Raw genomic sequence first — 23,326 nt, 5'->3', positions numbered from 1 at the left:
AGGGGAAGAAGAGAAGCATATTTTTAATTCTACGAGTTCCTACCTGTATTAAAAGCAGTCCTACTGACTTTCATCCTACTAAACTCAGTGTTACCAGAGCTTGTCCTGTAGTTCTGGGGCATTTGGCTTGCTTGTTTAACACTCTTTCTCTTTGAAACAGGCTACATCAGTACTGCTTGTTGGGAATAGTCCATAGATTATCATAACTCTTTAACTGTGCCTGGGAATTGTACAGGGAAGTGTTAATTAGCCTGATTGAAATGTCTGCAAGAGACATTCACAGCTGGGGTCTATCAGTTTATTGGTACAGATGACCAAGTTCCAGGTCCCAAGCTATATCACTGTTTAATTTACTTACAAATACCCATTTGGTCAGATTAAAGACTCATCTAGTTCAGCATCCTGCTGCTAATGGTAGCCAGAAGGGGTGCCTAGGGAAAAGCATGAGGACAAAATAAAGTGAGTGCAGTGCTTCTCCCAGTATGTTCTTCCAGCCTCCAATTATTTCTGACTGCAATCTCAGCCAGATGTGGTTCCAGTGAATTTAGTAGCCTTCAGTGGGCTTATCTTCCATTAGCGTATGCAGTTTCCCCTCAAATTCATGTAAACTTTAAGCATCTGCAATATCCTGTGGTGAGGAATTATGCTGTTTATCTTTGTGTTTGAAGAATCACTTCCTTTTGCTTATTTGGAATCTGCATCCTGTTAATTTAATTCAGTGTCCCCTGCTTCTTCTGTTGGAAGATTCCTTTTCTCCTTTTCTTTATCAATCAGAAATCAATAAGCATCTAGTATGCATCCCTGAACTGTCCCTTCCCAATTAAATAACAATATACTTAGTATTGCCTGCTTTGACAACTGATCCATGTTTGATCTTCCTAATAGTTGCATCTGGATGGTTTCTAGTAGTGTTGCAAGGTTTTGAGACGTTTAACTTATTTTTAGTACACCAGTTCATATGAAATTTTGATTTTAGATAACTCTCATAAGTAACTGAGATCATTATGTATACGTTTAGGAAGTCGCATATCTGTACAGAAGCTAATAATCTTCAGCCTTCCGTTATTTCTTCTTCTCAACTTTTTCTGTTTTACTGTTCTGGTATGCTGCAGTAAAAGAGAGCTGTTGGTCTCAATTGTATTTACTCTTGATAGAAGAGTAGAAGAGAGACTTGAGAACACATTCATTTGTTCATTATAAGTTAAAAGATTTTTACCTCCTGAAACACAACCAAGCTCTGAGCTCAAATATATTTTTCCATATGTAAAAGTCTGTGATATGCAAGTAGAATTGTAGTGGAAATGAAAACATCTTTTTATCAGTCATAGTCATGATCTCATAATTTGTAAAATTAAAATATTTATCTTGAAAAAGATTCATAGTGTCTTTGAAACACGTAGTGCTCTGCAGAAACAGCCAGGCTGCTCTGAACAAGTAGCTGGGGTGTCAGAAGCACTGTAGATTCTGTAATGTTGAGAGGTAAAGTTTAATAAATAGCAAAAGCAGAGTGCCAGGCAACTTGTATGTACTGTTTCTGTTAACACTTCTGTGTTACTTCTGTGCTGCCCGATTGTCTCTATGAAGATGTCTATGAATGGAAGTCTGGATAACATTACAGCTATTGATGCTCAGAAACATGCAATAGTTTGAAAATTACTAAGACTGTAAACCTTTTCAACATCATTTTTGATAAATGGCAATTAATATAGAAGTAGCGTAACAATCTTATCTATAAGAAATGTTACACATTTGGCATCTAGGAATGTTTTCTGGAGGTGCCAAGAAATGTCCACCCGTAGTGGTAGAGAGCACAGCATCATCTTCTGTCTGCACAGATATGTTAAGGTCCTAGTTTCCATTTAATAACTCAATATTACCAGTGAGTTGAATGTTAAAGTCAGGGCACTTTTTTATGGAAGAGAGGGTAGGGGTGGGCATGGGCTTTGAGGGGAATACTTAGGGAAAACAATGAGAATGGAGGGTATATATAAGTACATTTCTGAGAAAGATGGAGGAAGTTGAGAATAATTTAGGAGGAATAACTCAGGAGTTACATCAGTATTGAAATGGGACTGCTTTAATGGAGGAACCTCTTCCATTTGAGTGCCCCTGCCTTCCAGAAGGTACAAGCCTGTATTTGGGCTGTAAGAAGTAAATCTTACTCCATTTTGGAGTCAAAAGTAGAGTATAGAATTTATGGTTTCACTGCTTTTTATTAACTTGGCTAGTAAACTGTGTTCTGTAATGAGTGGAATATGACTCATGCTCAGCCTGTGCCTTTGGTTCACCAGAAACAGGAGACATTCTCTACTGCAGCTAGTTAGCCTTTTAGTTTAAGTGATAAAGCTTATTATGGTGAATTAAAATGTCTTCTTTTCTGATTCCATAGATCTCTTCAGTGACAGAATGATTTTTGCTTAGTATTTATTGAGTATTTATTAACAATTTCAATTTAAAAAAAATAATACTGAGTTGAAATATAAGAAATGCCAGAGTATATAGATAGAGTTTTTTTGCGAGTAAGATGTGGCCTGAGTTGGATTCAAGAGAGAACTAGAAAGGGCCCATAAATATGGGTGTTCCCCCAAGGCAGTCTGAGAGAAATATGTTTGACTGTTGTTCGACATCCAGACATTTTGTTCAAACTTCTTTTCATATCTCTGCTTCTGCATTTGTTTAGTCTACTTCCTTTTTTTTTAATGCCATATTGGCTCTTGGTTACCTGAGCCTTCTCCCTTCCATTTTTTCTGGCTCATAACTTAGATTTCATGTTGTAAAAACACCCACAGACACACAAATTTATTCATTTGTTTTCCTCATTTCTCTTTTCTAAAAGCTGTGTACACTTCACTAATACCTTTGCATATTTGGAGAAAAGGATTTTTTTTTTAAACTGGAAGTGCTTTCAAACTGGAGGCGGTTCTTGGGAATTTCTGAGTAAGGATGGGCTATGCGAATGAGCTGGCAGAGCTCCACAGGAGAAGGTTATCAGTGTTCTGCAGCTACCCCTATCAGCAAGATGATAATGTATGCACTATTGAAGAGTACTTACAGGTATCTAATGAGAAGAGGCACTAGAATAGTCTAATAAAGCACAGTATCGATGCAATATTAGAAAACATGATGTCTATAAACATTATTTGACACTGTCCTGCATGACATCCTGATAGCCAAATTGGAGAAAAATGTGTTTGATGGATGGATCTCTTGCTGGATAAGGAAATGGCTGAATGGTCACACTCAGAGAGTTGTGATCGATGGCTTAATTTCCAAGTGGATCAGGGATCAGTGTTGGGACTGGTGCTATTTAACATCTTTGCAGGCAGCACAGGCAGTGGGATGGAGTGTATTCTCAGCAGGTTTGCATACAAAACCAAGCTGAGTGGTGCAGCTGACACATGAGGGGAGTAGGGATGCTATTCAGAGGGACCTGGACGGACTTGAGAGATCAGCCCATGCCAACCTTATGAAGTTCAACAAGTCCAAGTACAGGGTCCTGCATCTGGGTTGGAGCAATCCCAAGCACAGGTACAGACTGGGCGGAGAATGGCTTAAGAGCAGTCTTGAGGAGGATTTGACAGTGTCGGTTGATGAAGGATTCAGCATGAGCTGGCAATGTGCACTTGCAGCTCAGAAGGCCAACCATATCCTCGGTTGCGTCAAGAGAAGTGTGACATGCAGGTTGAGGGGGACAATTCTGCTCCTCTGTTCTGCTCTCATGAGACCCTAGCTGGAGTACTATATCAAGTTCTGCAGCTTCCAGTACAAGAAGGACATGGAACTGTTGGAGCAGGTGCTAGAGCACCTCCCCTATGAGGACAGGCTGAGGGAGCTGGGGATCTTCAGCCTGGGGAAGAGAAGGCACCAAGGAGACCTTATGATGGCCTTTCAGTGCCTGAAGGGAGCCTACGGGAAAGCTGGGGAGGGACTTCTTATAAGGGTAGGTAGCAACAGGATAAGGAGAAATGGTTTTAAACTGGAAGAGGGCAGATTTAGACTATCTATTAGGAAGAAATTCTTTACTGTGAGAGTGACAAGACAATGCAACATGTTGCCCAGCTAGGTTGTGGGTGCCCCCTCCCTAGAAGCATTCAAGGCCAGTCTGGATGTGGCTTTGAGCAACCTGGTCTAGTGGGAGGTGTTCCTGCCTATAGCAGGGGGTTGGATCTAGGTGATCTTAGAGATCCCTTCCAACCCGAATCATTTTATGATGAATCACACATATGCATGTGTAGCCTTGTAATTATTAAGTTTAGCTTCATTTGAAACAGCTTTCTAAACAATTCTCTGATGTGATATTTCTACAATAGACATGAATGTTAAAAGAAAATTTGCAGATGAAATACTTGTAGTTAAATCAATGAACTCTGTAGATTTATATCAAGCCTGTAGTTTTGAATGAATATCTTATTAGACCATTCTTTACAGTTAGGATACAAATCAGACTTCAAGAAGAGAGAGTGGTGAAAGGAAAAAAGAGAAAATGATTGATCACATTGGTCACTGTTGAAGAGGACTGTTGTTCGTGAATATAACAAAAATAAAATTTCATGCAAGTAGGGAAATCTTTTCACAACCTGCAAGGACAGATATGTCTGTGACTGTTGAAAAGTCAGCAATGTGCATGTTCAGTAATCTCCAAAGTACTTATTTCTTCTCCCTTTACCAGTAGTTCATGTTTGTTGTGGTAATAGTGTCAATGAGAAGAACAGACTTCTTCCTTCATCTCCTTTCCAGCTGCTTTTTCCTACCTTCAGTGTCCCTGTACAGTGCTATTACAACACTGTGTGACACCTAGGAAGGCAAATAAATCAAGGAACTCTTGACTGGAAAACAGCTTCTGTGTACTGGTTTGTATCTCATCAGATTCTGTGTCTTCAGACTGATTTCTAGCTTTTCTTCAGCAACAATTCCTTCAGAAGGACAAATGTATTTGAATGACCAGGAGATACTAGAGTACTATGGATGTTTTTAAGGGCTGAAGAAGAACAACATGATTAAGTTAAGCTAAACTGAAAGATCCATTGCAGCCTAAGGAGCCGCAATTGATAATGGCTGTTGGGTTGAGGAAAACAGACTAAAGTGACCCTGAAGTAGATTTGGAATAGTTCCTCCAAAATATGTATGGTGTGAAAATCTAGTTCTCTGCGTCATTTGCTCCATAAATCATTTTCTGTCATGCAGTGCTGTTTGCTAATAGTGCTGTTTGGATATAGTGAGGATGTTATCAGACATTTGTCCAAAAGCAGAAAAATGGGAAATAATGCTGAAGTATGCAAATGTGTCTTATGTAGTTAACTCCATCCACAGCTTTGTGCCTCTATTTTGTACACTGCAGTCATTGACTGTGTTTTATTTAAGAAACTGAAGAAGCTAGCTTAGAAGAGTAGTTAATTTACCACAAAAGTTCAGAGAGTCTGTGGCAGTAAATGGTGACTCAGCTGTCTCAGATGTCTCTGGGGGTGAGGGAAGGAATGATGTTGATCTTCCTGATATGACGTGGCCAGTATACACATGCAGAAACAGTTTGACATGCGTTCATGTATGAGTACCTATAGAATGCCATTGTTAACCTAAACTTGCTTCTGTTGTCAATAGCTGTCTGGCAGATGCAGATCAAATTTCCCAGGATGCTCTTTCTAAATGTGCCTGTTCCCCTGCAATGGGCTACAAAGCTTCCTGTGGCACATTTGGTCTAGACAGTTCATTGTAACTTAGCTAGAATAGAAAGATGACAGTTGTTTTCACGCACAATATCCTATGGGATAGTTTTATTCAAGTGTTGCCAGGGATGTGATAGCTGTGGATTTTGATCCTCCCAACAAGGGAGTAAAGTTCTTACATGAAAGCTGTAATTACTATGTGTTTTTCCAAAGACAACCATTTTTCTAGCTGTGTTTTGAATTACCCTTAATAATGTATGAGCAAGGTATGTGTATTCTGAGTACATATCAAGCCTCCTTCTCAGATATGTATCTATCAGAAGACTGAAAATATCACGCAAACTTTATTGAAACTTCAAGGAGCTCCTGGTCTAAAGTTTGTATTACTGTGATCATAATAAACTTAATGTAGCCTGAGAAAATGGAGTTAAATGTTACTGCTGTCTCTATGGGTCTGATGAATACAACTCAGAAATAATCTTAGCTACAGAAAATGACATTATTTTGGTTGTCATGTGGTAGAAATAGAAATGTAGCCTTTCCAGAACAGACATAGCAGTCCATCAACTTGTGCAAACACTTGACATTACAGTAACCAGCTGCACAACATCTCTCAGAATCTAAATAACAATAGCAGTAGCCTGCCAAAATCATGAAAGTATGGGTGTCTAAAAAATACTATGTTCTGTGAGAGCAATACTATTTGTCAGCTGCTAACAAGAACAGATTGGCTTTAGGTTCCTTAGGAGACAGTCCCTGAAAAGAAGCTGGTTTATTCCTCCTACGGAAAAATCTTCATTCAACACTAACACTAAGGCTGTATAAACAGAAACCTCCCCACTGAAAGGCAGACAGAGCTTTAAACAACTGCAGCTGAAAGTCAAAGCCATTTGTAGTATTTACTTAAGGAAGGAAAAAATAGAGTGCTAATTAAATCAGACAGCTTTTTCTTTTCAGTTTTTATTCTACTGATAGACACACAAGATAATAAAATTTAAAAAAATAGTGTATTTGGCATCTTGGAGCCAAATTCAACCATTAGTTCTGCTTTAGAGTACTAAAATATTAGAATTTTGTAAAAGTGCAAATACTTGTGAAAGTCCAGGAGAAGTATTATGATCCCATTCTGCTAGGGACAGTACAGAGATATATTTAAGACATAGAACTTAAGATAGAAGATGGATTCCTACAGAGCAAACTTGATTGATTTTAAAAAAAAAAAAAAAAAAAGTAAAAAATATAAAATATAATGTTTCACCTTGCCTGATTTTTGTGAATAAAACTTTAACCTTGGGATAAAATTTTTTCACTACATTCTGAGAATATATGATCAAACAATAATACTAAAAAGGATATAGTTTGCAGTGTTCTTTTTCTGTTTTGTTTTGTTTTTTTCTCATTGACATTGAAAGGCTTATAGAAAAGAAAAAAAAAAAAGTGCAATGGTGATGGAAGGATGAGCAATGATAGCATACAGAACAAGGTTTTCAAATCACAATTTCAAAATTCAATATTGTGAAAAGCAAAGGTAGCATGAGCATCTTGAGCCTGACCAGAGATAGTCTGGGGCGTTTGTTGTTGAAATCAAAGTGACATTGATTGTGTTAGATTGTGACGAGTCTTGTATAAATTGTAGCAAGTAGGATTTATCTGGAATCTCAGTAGTTTTTCTTCGTGCACTGGCTGATATCACCCAAAAGGCTGAAGTTGTGGTTTTGTCTCTTTCACTCTGATAAGTCTTTTAGATGAAAAGACCTACTATGCCATGCACATAGATTACTTGTTCTGCTCATTACAATATTATTTAGTACCTTTCAGTGTTCATTAATAATCTCAACTAATAGCTGTGGCCCTCATCAAGAAACCTGAGAAGTCCTTTTGATTTCGGTAAGATAATGTCACACTGTCAGTAAGGACTGAGATTAGATTTAGAGATCTGTGAGAAATGAATTAAGAGATCAAAAGATTCCTTAGTAGTGTTTTCAGTAAGGTGTTGCTGGTGCAACATGCTGTAGTATTTTCAAGGTGTGAATACATAGAATTGGAGTTCTCTGAAGGCCTAGTTCTCAAGTATGTCACAGTTCTATAGGTCACCCAAATGGGGATTTCAGTAAGGTCAGCTGAGGCCAGTTTATTGCCACTTGGTATGCCATGGATCTGTTAAACTATTTTAGAAATTGGTGTTTGTCAATGTTGTAATTTGAGAGTTTAGCTTTCGCAAAGAATGTAACATTGTGATGCAAATACGTGACTTGACTGAAAGTGAATGTGTTCCTTCAGTCTAAAGAGGCTGCTCATTCTTACTTTTTGTTTACTTCTATCTGTCCTCTCATGTTTCCTTAGTGTCCTTTGGTTTGATTTTTATTTTGCTGTTCTTCATCTCTGAATTATTTAGGCACTGTGCACGTAGGTATTGGCATGGTGTATGAAGTCACTTTATTACCATGTATATTGCTGTCATTCAAATCAGTTGCCTATCTTTCAGTACCCTCATAAAAATAAAAAATAGCGAGAATGTATTTTTTAAATGAAAGCATTTGAACTCCTTAAGACATGCTTCCTGCAAACATTACTTAGCAAGTATGTTATTCCAAGAGTGAGTTCTATTTGAACGCATTGCTTTGTCATATTTTCCAAGATACCAGCATCAAGGAGCAGTCTAAAGGAAATGTTAGGCTGGAAGTGTGTACAGTGTTGTACCTGCTTCACTCCTACACGCAAATACAGTAGATATCATCAAGGATATCTAGAGCATTACTATGAAAAATCTGCAATGAAGGCAGTTCTGTTATCCTCCTAAATAAGTTGCTACCATAATTTTTTTTTTTTTTTTTACTTTTTAAACTTTAGGTTTTCAATCCTTAAACCTTAAACTTTCTGAATACAAATGAAAACTTTTACTGGAATTACTGTGAAAAACTTCTTGTGTCATGTACAGCACTCTTTTCCATATTTCATAGTCATTAGCTCGTCCTCTGTTCACTCTTTTCTCATGTGGTTGTTTTTTTCATACTTTCTATCATGGAGAAGGAGAAGACTTTTTTCATACTTTCTATCATGGAGAAGAGCAGGTATCTGAAAGCTGGCAGCGTTCAGTGCAAAATATTATGCCCTGAACTGGACACTGTCCTTCACTATTCTCATCAGTGACAAGTAAACTAGAGTAATTGTATGGATTTTTTTCAATTTGCTTTTGGCTCATCCCAAAGTGGAACTTGGCCTTTTAAAAATAGCTTTGTGTTACAGACTCCCACTCACTGTATGATCTGCAGTAATCCGTGTGTCCTTTTCTGCGGCAAATGATATACAAGTTATTTGTTACTCGTGCATCTGATTTCTCCAGCTAGAGAGCACTAAACTGTAGCATTTGTTGAATTTGATTTTCTTTTCATGACAGTCCTTATTGACTGAGATCATTATGCTTTTTAAGATTTTCCTATAAAGAATAAAAATAGATGACTGCCTCGTGCCTGTTGACAGGGAAAGAGAGCTCACCAGTGTAGTTTGGATCCATGGATTGGCTTGTCTTCAGCTCATTCTGTGCCTAAGATTTTTAACTCAATTGACGTAGTAGTTTGTCTTTATATAGCTTCTCAGGGAGCTTGCTTAGAAATGTAGTGAGTGACACCAAGCAGCAGTCAGCCAGTATGTGCTTCAGTATTGCCCAGTGTACGCTAAGCGAAGCAGGAAGGAAACATCTTTCTCCTGACACATTATCCTACTTGGCCAGTCACGACACCTGTTGTTTGTGGCTCTTGCACTAGACAGTGATGTCACAGTTTGGAACCAGAAGTGTTTTGGTCACGGTTTCTAGATAAGTGTATCTGTGCAGCTCTTCATATTGCTGGTGCCTGTGAAGCTTTGTCATACTCGCTTTTATGCTGTGCTTGTATATCCCAGGTGGGTCTGGGAAGACACAGGGTTCACAATGACATCCTTCCAGGTCAAAGTTGTTGATCTTCATGTATATTTCTGTCATGTTTTAGCACAGTCTCTTTCTGACCCTGCTTAGGTAACAGCTTAATGTGAGTTAAAGCCTGTTTGGAAATAAGCTGCTTTTGTGACTCTTCCATTTACTTGCATAGTTCCTCCCAGACTGAACTGAGACAGGATCATTAGTTTGCCTTCATAACTGCTTCTCTGAAATGGCATAATGCTTCAGCAGTACTTCTCCCTGAATGCTGCTGCTTCCTTGTAGCATGGTATCCTATTTTTACACAAAGGCTCACAGGTCAGTCAGAAACAGTGTTACTGGGATGGAGCCCTTTGTAACCCCAGCTTTATTAGAAACCCGTCAGTAAAAAGAGAGGTAGTCATATGGGTGTGTATGTATGAAAATTTAATTATCTTAAAGACTGAGTAGGGTAAAATCACAGAGTTTCAGAAGTTAAACTTTATGAAGTATCAGTGCTGAGTTAGTGATACTGTATGCCTTGCATACTTTGGAGAATATCTCAGCTATTGCGAACAATGGTACTTGAAAAATGCCTGGAACAAAGGATATCAGGAGTTCAGGATTAGTATTATTAACAGAGCAGCACTGCAAAAATAAACTTTACCTTTTTAGGTAATTTTTAGGTATGTATGCATTTTATTTCCAAATACATTACTTTGCTTTTATAATAAGGAAGAAAATAGTATGCAAGGAAAATTGGCACCCTTAAGGTTGCCAAGTGGCTTGAGGCTGATGCTTTAGTCTTGCAGAAACCAAGAGCAAACCCCCGGCTCTAATTAAAGAATGTTACCACTGAGTTCACTGTATCCAGCATAGCATGCCAGAGTCTGAATCCCTCCCAGTACTCACACTGCAGCAACCCCACCAGCTTGTTCCACTGGGGAAATTGAAAGCAGAATGCACCCAAAGCAACACAAATAATTCAGTGTTATATTGGATTAGTTTTAGTAAGCTAATAAACAAGACATGGCACTTCCAGAGTTTTGCCAGCCTGCTTTTGCAATTACCTCCCAAATAGTCTTCTATTGTCTCATCTGAATACAGTATATGCAGGCAGGAATGCAGACAGAAATGGCATTGACACATTTTTCTCTCTTTTCTTTTTTGTTAATCTGTGAGATAACCCACAATATTGATTATTAACAGCCTCATCTACACTGCAGAGTGGCTTCAGCAGTTCTGCAAATTGCTACATTTTAAGCTGTTAATTATGCAGAGTAGTTCACTGAAACAAGCGTGACTTGGCTCTGTTCACAGAAGAATAAATTGTAAGAATTGGATCTCTGTTAGATTTGAATTTTTGCTTCACAAGGAACATGAACATTCCACACAATAGTCTTGGCAAGTGTAGATAATTTACTCTAATAAATAATCAGAATATTTTCATTGTAAAATGGCATACATGGCAGGAAGCCTGAGGGCGCTGGGGTTCTGTGCAGTTCTGGGCTCATTAGAAAAGAGTGCTTTTTATCATTTTGTCTTACTGACAAACATTTTAAATCTGAGTATCTCATAAATCATAACAAATGAAGATTTTCTTTCTTCCCTGCCTTCACCAGCTACGCTTGTATGTGCCTAAAATAACTTGCCAACGTTTTAGAGTTGCTGTTTGCCTGTTGAAGATGGAAAAGGCAGGATTTCCAACATGTGCTGCTAATCTAACATCAAGGCAAATGACAACCAAGGGCAAGGGGCGAGCTTCTTTTGTTTAAGGCTCTGTAAATGCATGCTTTTATGTAAATGTAGATGCATTGTAATAAATTATCAAAAGCTACTTTTAACTGAGGTTTCTACATATACATCAAAGAATTTACAAGCTGCTATCACTACTTCTGAATCGTAACTGTGAATAGTTATACCATTTTCTCGTAGATTATGTAGGCAGATAAACCATAGAAGGAAGAAGCTCCATAAATTGGAATATTTTAAAATCTCCTAGAAATGCTTTATTATTAGGAGTTAAATATATAGCTAAATACATGAGGTAAATATATAACTGTACCTTTGTAGGTACTGCAGAGTTGTAGCAATGTGATCTGAAACCAGTTGGAAGGTACTGAAATAAGTATTGATTGCCCACTGTGTCACAGTGATGAAAACTAAAATGTCATTTTATTTCATTGTCTTCTAAAAGTTTTAATTGGGGGATTAAAAAAAATAAAAGAATAAGAACTTTGGAACTTTAACCATTATTCTTTAAACTCATAGAGATTTTTACTATCTCAAACAAAGTTTTAATCCAGAGAACAAAGAGATCATGATAGATTAAAAATAGTAGAATAACCAGTGCTATATTTCTGCAACTTTTTGGAATCATTTAAACATCTTGCGATCAGGTTTATCGTGTTTAAAATGTTAGAGTTTTTACAAGGAATAAAACAATACTTGAGGTAAAAAGAGAATCACTCAAGCTAATATATAGCATTTGGTTTGTTATCGACAAGACATATTAAAATTGAAACAACAAACTACCAAAGCCATCCTTTGCATGGGATTATTAAATTTACATTTTGTTTGCTAATTTGTTAGTAGGCTTTATTTGTTTGAGAAAGCTCATACAAACTCGTTTTGTAAGGCAGATTATTAGATGAAATGCCCTCTGTCATTGCCACAGGAGGAATAGCTTTGAATCAGTGTTGTGTCACAAATGGAATTAGCTGACTGATCTCAGTTCAGTACCATTTACCTAACAGAATTATGAAGATTATGTTGACATAATGAATAGGTTCTGCTCAAACAAATGTAGTCCACTGGAGATCATTGAAATACAGTGTGGGGCTGTTCCTTTGCTTAATTAATGAAGAGCTTGGACTCTAGTATAAGTCAGTCCTCACACTTTTATCAGAATGATGTTATTTTTATAGTTTGGTAAATTTCAGTCTAGTGGCACAGATGGAATTGTAGAGCTGTTTATACTTGCTGGTTCTGGCATTTCCCCTTAAATTATGCTTCATAAACAGATGTATTTTGGTAACTTCTAGTGGAATCTGTACTAACTAGAATAGCATGGTAGGTAGAGATAGTACAGAACTGAATCCTTTCTTCTATCTTACAAATAATGTTATGTTTCATATGGAAGTCCAAAAACTAAACTATATCATTCATTCTGAAGATTCCTTTCTGCTTTTTTTTTTTTTCCTTTTTATTCATTAGTAAATTAGATAAATTAGATGTATGTCACATTTCTCCTTCTAAAAAATAACAAAAATTGTTTCAATCTTTCTCAACTACAGTAAAGGAACCATGTAGCAGTACGAGTCAAAGATAATATTGATGACAGTTCTGTTATCAGATGTTTAAAACATTATTTACTTATTGAAAAGCAGTAACAAAATGAAATATGCTACATATCCCCCACCTTAAATTTCTATTTAACCACATTGTTCTTAAAGCATGTTTTTCTATGATAAGTCTTTATGGATGTTCATTAGCTTTCATAGTTCTTTCTTTTGGAATCTAAGAAATAATTCTCCTTGTGCAGTCAACAATGTACTTGTAGCATTACATGTAGAACATACAAGAGTCTTAAAATATTTTTCCTGTTAAAAAAGAGTCATCATTTAGTATTTATCTTGCATGTTCATTCTTTTAGGGTGAAAAAGGAGAAAAGGGAGAACCAGGACCAGAAGGCATTCGTGGAAGAGAGGTAAACTGAAGATTATAAAACATTGAAGTTGCAGACTTTTGGGGGAATAGTCAAGCAGTGAATTTCAGAATTCATGCCAGATCGATGGATTTAGAAAATATATGTGCTTGGAAAGCTAATATGATGGGCAAGAAAAAGAAGTGTGTTCGGATGAGGTATGAATTCTTAGGTCTTAATTTTGGACAAGAGAGCTGCAGATAAGCATATGGTACCCTCCATGATAAAGCAGCACAGCAGAGATTAAAAAAGAGGGTGTTTCTGGAGGCAAAGGCTAGGCCCGGAGCCTTAATTTCTGAAAAGAAAGTGCACAGGCTGTTAACCATTTTTGGATAAGAGCCATGGGACATTCATTGTTCTATGTGGCTCATGTAATAGAGAATTTGAGTTAAATTTTTACTTATTTTCTCCAGTAGATTTCACTTCCTAATTAGTTAATTGACCTGGTCCATATTTGAGCTGTTGTATGAATCTAAGTTAAAAATAGTACTGGTGATAGGGTTCACATCCATGTTTGAACCTGAGCTAGCACTATAGACTTGATCAGTGTTAACACTCACTTCTGCCTGATTTAATTTTTTATTTATCTTCAAACATATTAAACTAAGACAAGAGGGCAGAAATTAAGAGTTTTGTCAGTGTGTTACAGAAATGGCAAAGTAGTATCATTTGGACATAAACATTTAAAAACAAAAAGAAAGCTATCAGTTTTTTTTTTAATCTCCCTTGTCCCCTCCTGTCTCCCTCTTGACCTAGCTGGAGGTCAGCCTGGCTTTAGGCTTTGATACTAAAGCATAATGTTGCTCTCCAATTGCAAAACATCACAGCTGAAGGCAGAAAGTATCTCACAGAGGGACTGAGTCTGTCTAAATCTTTGAGGAATAGTTCACATTATCACTGGAATTCTAGACAAAAAATGAGATGGGGGAAAACAAATTTCAGCAAGCCTTTTCCGCCAGCATTGCCAAAAGAGTGGATGGTTCAGCTTTTGACACCTAAATGCTGTGACAGTCTTGCTGGACTTGCTAAGAGCACAGGCAATGCATATAATTATTTGCATTGAGCTACAGATACAGTTTTTAAGACCATCTACAAGATTTTGACACTTCTATTGTCGTGTGACTTTTTATGTACACTGTAGTAAAGTAATAAAAAATATTTTTTTCTAGTTTAGGTTATTATAATTTAATGCTTGTTAAATCAGGCTATTTTTGGCTACTGGTAGATATCCTCTGTGTGGAAACATATACTATGTACTGAGCTGAAACTGTGTTTAGTTATTCAAAGAGGTATTCTCTTGTAGCCTGCTTGTCTGTGAAGGTGAACCATATATTTCTGTCATGCATATATATTTGCTGACAGCATGGAAAAACACATCTGTGTTTCTTTCCATAGCTGTGGAGACTTTTCTCTGTTGGTCTTACATGATCTCCTTTACTACATGGCATCTTGTTCCACAGATTTTTTAGGATGAGTAAGGTATACCACGTATCTGGTGAACTCTAGAACATATTTGAAATTGTGGCACTGAAAGTGTAAAATATTAAACCTTTATAAATCAGAATATTTAGTGAAATGTTCTAATGTGTCAAAAAAAAAACTGGTGGATCATCATCGTGGGATCTGGCTTTAAAATGTTTTTGAAACGGAATTGCACAAGGCAATATAACACTTTATTGCTTGAATCACACGTGATTCCTTTTCAACAACACGTAAAAAAACATGCTTTGGATTCAGCTATAAGAGTGCATGGAGATGCCAGTCATTAAGTTTAAATGCAAAGTACTTTGTGTCATTGACTCTTGGTTGCTATCAGTATTTCTTGAACTCATTTCACATGCATAAATGTAGCATCTGATATTTCCGAAATAATCAAGTTAATCTGCTTACATGGGCATAATCTGCAGTGGTGTAGAAAGAAAGCTGAAAACACTCAAAGCTAGTGGTGTCGGCTGTTGGCAGCTGTTGTCTCTGCCTGGGGGAAAGACGGCTTCTGCACTCATAGATGAGGAACAGGAAAAATGATGACTGAACATTTCGGTAGAAATAAATCTGAATTTATTTTAATCAAAATCAGGAAACAGAGGTGTCAGAAACAAATTCCTTTTTTTTTTTCTCTCCTGTTACTGCTTTTGTTTTCTTAACTGCACAAAAGGTTCTGGCTAGAATAAAGTCAGATAACAGGGGAAGTCAAAACTGATTTGGAGATTAGCTTTGTACAGTGTTGATGGGTTATCCAGAATGATGAACCCTCTCTCTCATCCCTTGCAGATTGTGCTAACTGGGTCAGTCAGAATCTCATTCAGAAACAGGTTTGGATGCAGGAACTGCAGGAATGTTAACTGCTCTGCACACCTCCTAGATTATCACTCTGCAAATCTGAGCCAAGGTCTATCATGCTATATCCCCATCTGAGACTTAAAAATCCATCTGACAACACAAATACTCACTATAAATACTATAAGTACTAGTGGCTGCCATTGTTTTTAGCTTCTTAAGAAGCAGCTATAAATAACTTGCACGTTACTAATATAGTCCTCCTGTGGTATGTATTCACATTACATCTGTAAGCAGCCATTTGTATAATATGAACAGTCAGTTTTCTTCTCTTAAGTTATATTCCTTGACTTTTATAGCCACTTGACATTAATAATGCCATCATTTTTATTGCAGTAACAAATGGATGTTCATGCACATACTGTCTGAGAGAAATCCTATTAAATACAATTACTTATGGTCATATTACGTATGGAATAAGGACAAATTTTCAATATGAACATCTGCTACTACCATGGAGTAAGATGAGTGTGATATTCACACTCTTTTGAGTGTGAATTGAAAGTAAGTCTTAGTCGTTGAAACTTCTAGACTCCTTTAGGAATCATGTAATTTTCTTGATCAGTGGTGCAGGCAAAAATGAATACCATGTGATACTTGATGTTTTGCTAACATAAGTGAAGTACTTTAGCAACAGTAAGTAGGCCCAGGAAGTTTTATCAAATCTCTCAGCATGTGTCATGCATAGCTGGGGGAAGCCTGACTCTAGTGTAATTTGGTTAAGAAAAAAAAAGAAAGGAAAAGAAATAAATAAAAAAATCTAGTGTATAATCTCTACATAGTTTAACAAGCTAGTTCATTAAGTATTTTTCTTCTACTGGGAAAGGTGGTACTCTAAATTACTGTATAAAAACGTTTCCACATAAAATACTATTTTCCTTTACATAAATAAATATCAAAGGACCTATGAATTTAAGTGATCAATAAGAAAATCACAAGTTTTCAGTGTAAAGAAGGTGAAATCTACACATATTGGGTCATTTTATTTGCTTCTGTGTAAAAATGAACAGAAATATGAACATTTTCAAAAGAACCTATTCTCTTGATGTGGTAGTAACAGTCATTTACCTTCAAACTCTCATGGGTTTTCTCTTACTCTGTAATCTTGAACTGTCTTAGCATTGTAAGGAAATAAGGAAATGATAAGAGAAGAATCCTACTACTTGGAAGTGTGAAAATTTTAATGTTATTTACTTAAATCTCATATCTGTTGATTCTGTTAGGAGCAAAAGTATGAAGAAACAGTAGACTTAAGATCTAAACATTTGAATAGTGTAGCCATCTGAAGTTTTTGAATGACATTAGCTGGAAAAGACCAATGGCAACATTTAAAAGTACTTGAGGTATAAAATGAAAAAAGGTGTATTCTATTATTTGAAGTTCTGAAAATGCCTCTTAGATTAAAAAAGTTATCCCAGTGTATACAGCTTGATGTTGTACAGCTGACTCTGAAGCTGTTGCTTGAATTAAAATTTTTGTGGCGAAAATGTGGTTCTGATGTCTTACTAATTGGAGTATTTCCAAGTTTTACTTCTCCATAAAAGTTTCTGATTTGATCCATAATAATTTGGTTTGACACTCTTTGTTAGTGTGTTGGATTGATTACTGTATTTTCAGCACTCTATATATTATGTGGTGTGCTAGGAGATTTTAGCCTGATGTGAGATTAAATGAATTTCATGCAAGCCAGGGACTATGTGCAAGAAAATCTGAAAACATTTTCTTCATCCAGCAATAAAAATAAAACTGGAGGTACTTCCCAAATAGTTCTCTTGTAGACTGAAAGATTTGTTCTCCTCAAAAGATGATGGCAGTATTGAAGAATTTTTCATTGCTTCATGCATGCAGTGCAATACTTCTTGGACAAATGAGTACATCTCCAGTAGGCTGGATGTGGCTGCTATAGAACAGCTTGGTTGCTCTCAGACAAGAGCACCTATTGCCAGATGCAAATGCATTTTACCTGTTTCATCTGTTTTCTGTCATGATGTAGAAGCATTAGCTGTGGAGAACTCAGAGAAGATTTTCAATGTATGATACACTTTTCTCAGGCCCTTAGTGAGCCTGATAAGAGTAAGTCAGAATTCATCAAGTAAAGCATTAGGGAACCAAAAGCATGTTTTACTTGGAGAGAACACTTAATGTAACATTAACAATTCTTCTAACATTTCTGAAAAAAAGAGTTTTCTTATTGATAAGTTCATGCAAAGTTAACTATTCAGTTATCCTGACATTATTTTTCAGACTTCTCTGATCAAATTCGTGTCTGTTATTATTGTAAACTTTTGTCTCAGGGTGAAAGCTTAATGGATTTCTCAGATATTTCCCAGCTGTGGATAACTAAATAATGGTAGCTGAGAAAAGGCTGCAGGCCCTTGTCATATAATGCTGCTGGTGAAGTTTGCATTGTTTCTGATAACTCTTTTTATATCCTAGTAGTGTATCACCAATGAACTGTTAAACAGAACCCTGGCTCATCACTTGCTCGGTCCCTCTGGTTCTCCAGTCCTTGTGGATGCTCTTCAGTCCAGTTGTCTGCTTCCAGCAGCATAAACCTTAGAAACTCCAGTTTCACTGCAACAGATCCCCAGTAAACTTTCTTTACTTACCCTGACTTTCTTCAGGTTGCTGGGTTTGCTCCCAGAGTAGCTCATTTTCAGTCGGTTGCTGAAAGTACACTTCAGACCGTCCTGGCCTGCAATTCCGGTCCCTCATTTGGACTGCAGAGTTTTTAGTACAGTAATTTCCAGCTGCTTGGTCTTAGCTGCAGAACTGCCTGCTCATTAAACTCTTATAAACCCTCAATGTTGCTTTCAAACCCAGATGAACATCACAGTGTCAAGGTTAACAGGAACAAATAAGTCTGCACAAAAATCTAATTTACAGAAGCAGACTCTTAAATTATGTGACATTTTCCTTATCCTGTGCAAGTATCAAGAGCCATGTTTCCCTCTGTAGTATTCACAAGAGTATGTGTTTTAAGTTGATCCTGTTGTTTGATGGGCTGGCTAAATAGTACTACTATTGGATAGAATTCCTTTATCATATGGTTTCTCAGACACTGCAGGCATATAAGATGTAAATCCCAAATATAAGCAGCAAGCTAAGAATCCTCCATTTTGTTCATCTTTTGTCCTTTTTGCCAGTAATGTTAGGAGTATTGGTTTGTGCATCATCATGTTGTCACAAAAGAATTGCAGTCAAGGCCACTTGGCATAGAGGAAAATATTCAGTTCCTTTTTCTCTCAAATTCTTTGACTGTTCTGATCTTATCCAAATGACTAAAACCATAGGAACTGAAAAACTGTTTAGTGTTCTGGCTCCAGTTATACCTGACACTTCTTTTGAACAAATAAAATGTTCTCAGACTTGGTAAGGAAAACATTTGTCAGATCACTAAGTTATTTTCTTTTCTCCATGGAACTCCAGAGCACAGCATGTATTGTATGAGATTGTCACTGGTCTAAAAGGAAAATTTGTATAGAAAAGCTCTTGCATCTTATGCCAGTAATGCTGTGATACCATTAATAACATTTCACGATTTTAAGAATTCATAAAGCCATGTTCCTTTTTACAGTTTTAGGGCAGAATTGTTGTTGTTTTGTGTGTGTTCTTTTCCTTAATCCAGTTGATTTAGTAGGCTAGTCAACACTTGAGTAAGATAGTATCAGAAAGAAATCTAATTACAGGTTTATCAAAAGTAGTGTCAATCAATATGATGACTTCTCCTTTAAATTTCTTCTCTCAGAAGAAGTACCACCATCTTCACTTTCTATACAAAGAGCCTCTAGTTTTCTCATTCCCTTATTGTACTCAATTTTACTGACTTTACATTCTTATTGATATTTGTGAAATATTTGTTCCGGTAATTTCTCTTTTGGCCAGCATTTCTGTTACACTCACTCCCTGTCTTGTTCTATCTAATGTCTTGTTCTATCAAATGCTTCTCATTTCTGCCATTTCTCATGTTGCTATCTTGTTACCATTGGGTCAGCCTCCTGCATGCATGTCCTAACACTTACTGTACTTTTTGGCATCCATTTAGGAACCTTGATGTATGTTTATTTTGACCTGTAGAAATACAAATCTTCAGTCCTTACAGCAGATAAAAAGGTAGCATCTGAAGATTGTTCATGAGAAGTTTTAATAAGTTCATGAACTTGCAAATGTTCATTGTTGCGGTGTTCTGGGAAAGATAGAATTAGATGAGGATAGACTTCAGTAATTCCTTTATGCTTTCTTATGTGAGCTATTGAAATTTTTATTCAGTTCTTGAATTTGACAGATCTGTTAATCTTAGATCAATAGAAATTAGCATGTGGCTTTCAAGGCTGAACTCTGTCTCCTAAAATATTGTAGAAAATGAGCTTTTCTAATTGAAAGCCTAATAAAAATCATCCCAATTATATCTGTTCAGATAGCTGTGCCCATTTTACTGAAGCATCCTGTTCTGGTCTCTGCCAGAGACAGGATACTGTATTGTACTGTACTAGAATGGGCTACAGATATTACATACTATGGGAATTCTTATTTCTTATGCCATTTCAGAGACAGTCAGCAGCAACTAAACCTTGGAGCAGCTTTAAAAGGGTGGCTGTAGAGAAGAACAGGCGTGATATAGTACCAGATGTGTTTTTCCAAGTGTTCACAATGTCTGGAACTTACTAAGATAATAATATCTTTAAAAGATATATAACGTGTTAAAGAACAAGAAACCCTTCTAATGGGATAACTTCAGGAGAAATTTTTTTTTACAATATTACTTATCTTTTTTGGAGATATAAACTGCAAAGGAAAACTAATTCAAATATTGTAGAATAAATACATTACATAGAAACCTTCCTGAAACCTTACTGAAAAATTGTGCTCCACTGTAAGGCTTGTTGTCAAATATGTAGTTTCCCCTTGTCCTTTTTGTGTGAGGATGACCTCTCTGGTCATCAGCTCCGCAGTGGCTGTCAAAGTGCATATCTCACCAAGGTCCACTGCTAAAAGCTATAAACATAACAATTAGGGAAAAATGATGCTTATAGTTTGACAACACATGGCTTCAGTTCAGTATCTTTTGCCTGGAGTTGTCTTTTCATTAGAGACACATACAATTATATCTCCTGTGAGATGCAGATTTATTTTTATCTTCTCCAATATATATATATATATTTTTGTAAATATACAGCCTCAGAACTATTCCTTAGGCTCAAATCTATTGTTGCACTGCTGTAACACTGACTTTGACAAGATCCACATGTTTTGCATACCTGAATCCTTTGATGGCTTTTTCAGTACATGGAGTGTTTCATGCCATCTTTCATTAGAAGGTGAAAAGTAAAATGTGGTAAATGGAGACAATATCAAGACTATGCCATAAGTACACAAATCATAACAAGAAAGAAATTTTTTTGGCTTGGTTTTTGAATCCATCTGCTTGTTACATTTTTAAGTTCAAACAGCAAAACTACTTCTGGTTTAACTATTACATATTTGGCAAGCTTAATAAAGGACAAATCAAAGCTAAATCAGGGGTATTTACAACAACCACAAATTTAATCCAAAGTGGGTACTTAAATGCTCATACAGTTCCAAATGATGTTCCTTCCAGATGGTGAATTAATGCAATTTTATCAGGAAGCGAAGTTGCACAAATATGCAGTATTTAGAACACTCACTGATTTAATGTTTCTGTACCCACTAAGGCACAGATGTTGCTTATCATTTTCATGCCAGTTGTCTCTATCTTTCCAATTATTGCTAAGCAAGGAACAGAGCTTGCAAGGGCAAAAAGGGGGCTGGGAAGAAGTTAAGTTAGTAAACCCTAATTCAGATGTAGATGAATCTTTTCTATCCTAGACTCGTTTAATCTCCATGGTAGTAACAATGTTGGCCTACTTGTTAAGTGTCTAATTATGATCTGTAGTGCCCGTACTGCCTACATTATTGTTATTTGTCTTCTAAGTAAAATCTTTGAACTCTTAGAGCTCTCACTGACTCGCATCATCAGTGTTCTGTGCCGTGTCTCTAAAATAGTGATCAGAAAGAATGGACAAGAGAGACCTCTTGCCTTAAGCAGCTCCTCATAGCTTTTTTCCAACATCAGAAGCAAAGTCATTCCTTACTTCAGAGTGACTTGAATTTGTTGAATATATTTCAAAACCTCCCGCTCTTCCATTTACTTTGCAGCAAAAAGACTGCACAGATTATGAGGGATAAAATATTTCTTTCTAGGATGCTTCTGGTGAGACATGCTAGTGAAATAGTTGTCTGTACTTGTAAAACATAGGGGTAGATAATGTTTTCTGCTTTTCCAACTGAAAACAAAACTGGAGAGAGAGTTATGAGGGACTTGATTATTTTGGTAACTCCTTTTTCAAACTGGTAAAAAGTAGTGTTAGAGTGTGGGGCAGCTTCTCTGATTTGTACCCTGTTGCAGTTCACCAGCTCAACGTTGCTCATTGCAACATAGAAACCACAGAGCTTTGTCTACCTTTACTTCTGGTATGAGGCTGGCATCCTACTTATATTTGTTGACCACACAAGACACGTACCTACTGACACTTGAGAACTTTGCATTTCTGCATGCTACTTGCTCTAATGAGGCACAGTCAAGGTCGATAGTTTGTCTTTGGGTATTTAATGTTCTGTTGAAGATGTATGTAATCTTCAATGACTATTTCACTGTTCGTAATCGTAGAATAAATCATGAAGTCATAGAATGGCCTGGGTTGAAAAGGACCACAATGATCATCTAGTTTCAACCCCTCTGCCATGGGAAGGGTTGTGAACCACTGGACCAGGCTGCCCAGAGCCACATCCAGCCTGGCCTTCAATGCCTCCAGGGATGGGGCATCCACAACCTCCCTGGGCAACCTGTTCCAGTGTGTCACCACCCTCTGAGTGAAAAACTTCCTCCTAATATCTAGCCTACATCTGTCCTGTCTCAGTTTAAAACTATTCCCCCTTGTCCCATCACTATGCACCTTCGTAAACAAATGTACCCCCTCCTGTTTATACGCTCCTTTCAAGTACTGGAAGGCCACAGTGAGGTCTCTTCAGAGCCTTCTCTTCTCCAAGCTAAACAAGCCCAGTTCCCCGGCCCTCTGGTCATCTTAGTGGTCCTCCTCTGGATTTGTTCCAAGAGCTCTGCATCTTTCTTGTACTGGGGGCCCCAGGCCTGGACGCAGTACTCCAGATGGGGACTCACAGTAGCCAAGTAGAGGGGGACAAGAGCTGAGTAGACGGGGAAAATGAAAATGAAGAATTCTGAGATATTATTATTATGAATTTCCTAATACTCTCAAGCCTATTTATTTGAGCACTACTCCCAAAGGAGTGTCTCCTGCTTCATTATGTCAGCCCATGATGTCAGAGGCAGAATTTGGTGGTATGACAGTAGAGGCTGAACCTTCCCAACAATATTCCATTACATTTTGTTGCCATACAACAAATGGTAGCAGAGGGACGGTCTGGCAAAATGGCATCTGACATGGAAGTACATATGAAGCAAGAGTATGATTGAATTCTTCCATAAGGAAAAAATGCCACCTGCTGACATTCATCGATGCTTGCTGAACTTTTATGGAGATCAAACAGTGAATGTGAGCACAGTGAGGTGGTGGGTGGCATGTTTCAGCAGTAGTGACAGCAAGTCACCTCCACTGCTGCAGATACTTATGAGCATGGCATTCAGGCTCTTGTTCATTGCTGGCAAAAATGCATAGGTAATGATGATGA

The 23,326-nt window shown here is 37.1% G+C and overlaps 1 protein-coding gene across 7 annotated transcripts in view; it reads left to right on the top strand.

Annotated features, from left to right (window-relative positions):
* Positions 1-23,326, top strand: part of COL19A1 (collagen type XIX alpha 1 chain) — a 189,253-nt gene that overhangs the window by 77,125 nt on the left and 88,802 nt on the right. For all 7 annotated transcript variants that reach the window (XM_031552582.2, XM_085217827.1, XM_019613188.2 and 4 more), the window contains one exon: positions 13,211-13,264. In XM_031552582.2, the coding sequence (XP_031408442.2) occupies positions 13,211-13,264 (54 nt within the window). The remainder of the gene's footprint in view (positions 1-13,210; positions 13,265-23,326) is intronic.

Source organism: Meleagris gallopavo, chromosome 2, assembly GCF_905368555.1.
Source record: "Meleagris gallopavo chromosome 2, MGAL_WU_HG_1.1, whole genome shotgun sequence".
Lineage (NCBI taxonomy): Eukaryota > Metazoa > Chordata > Aves > Galliformes > Phasianidae > Meleagris > Meleagris gallopavo.
The sequence above is the reverse complement of the archived record's forward strand: the minus strand, read 5'-3'. Positions and strand labels throughout refer to the sequence as shown.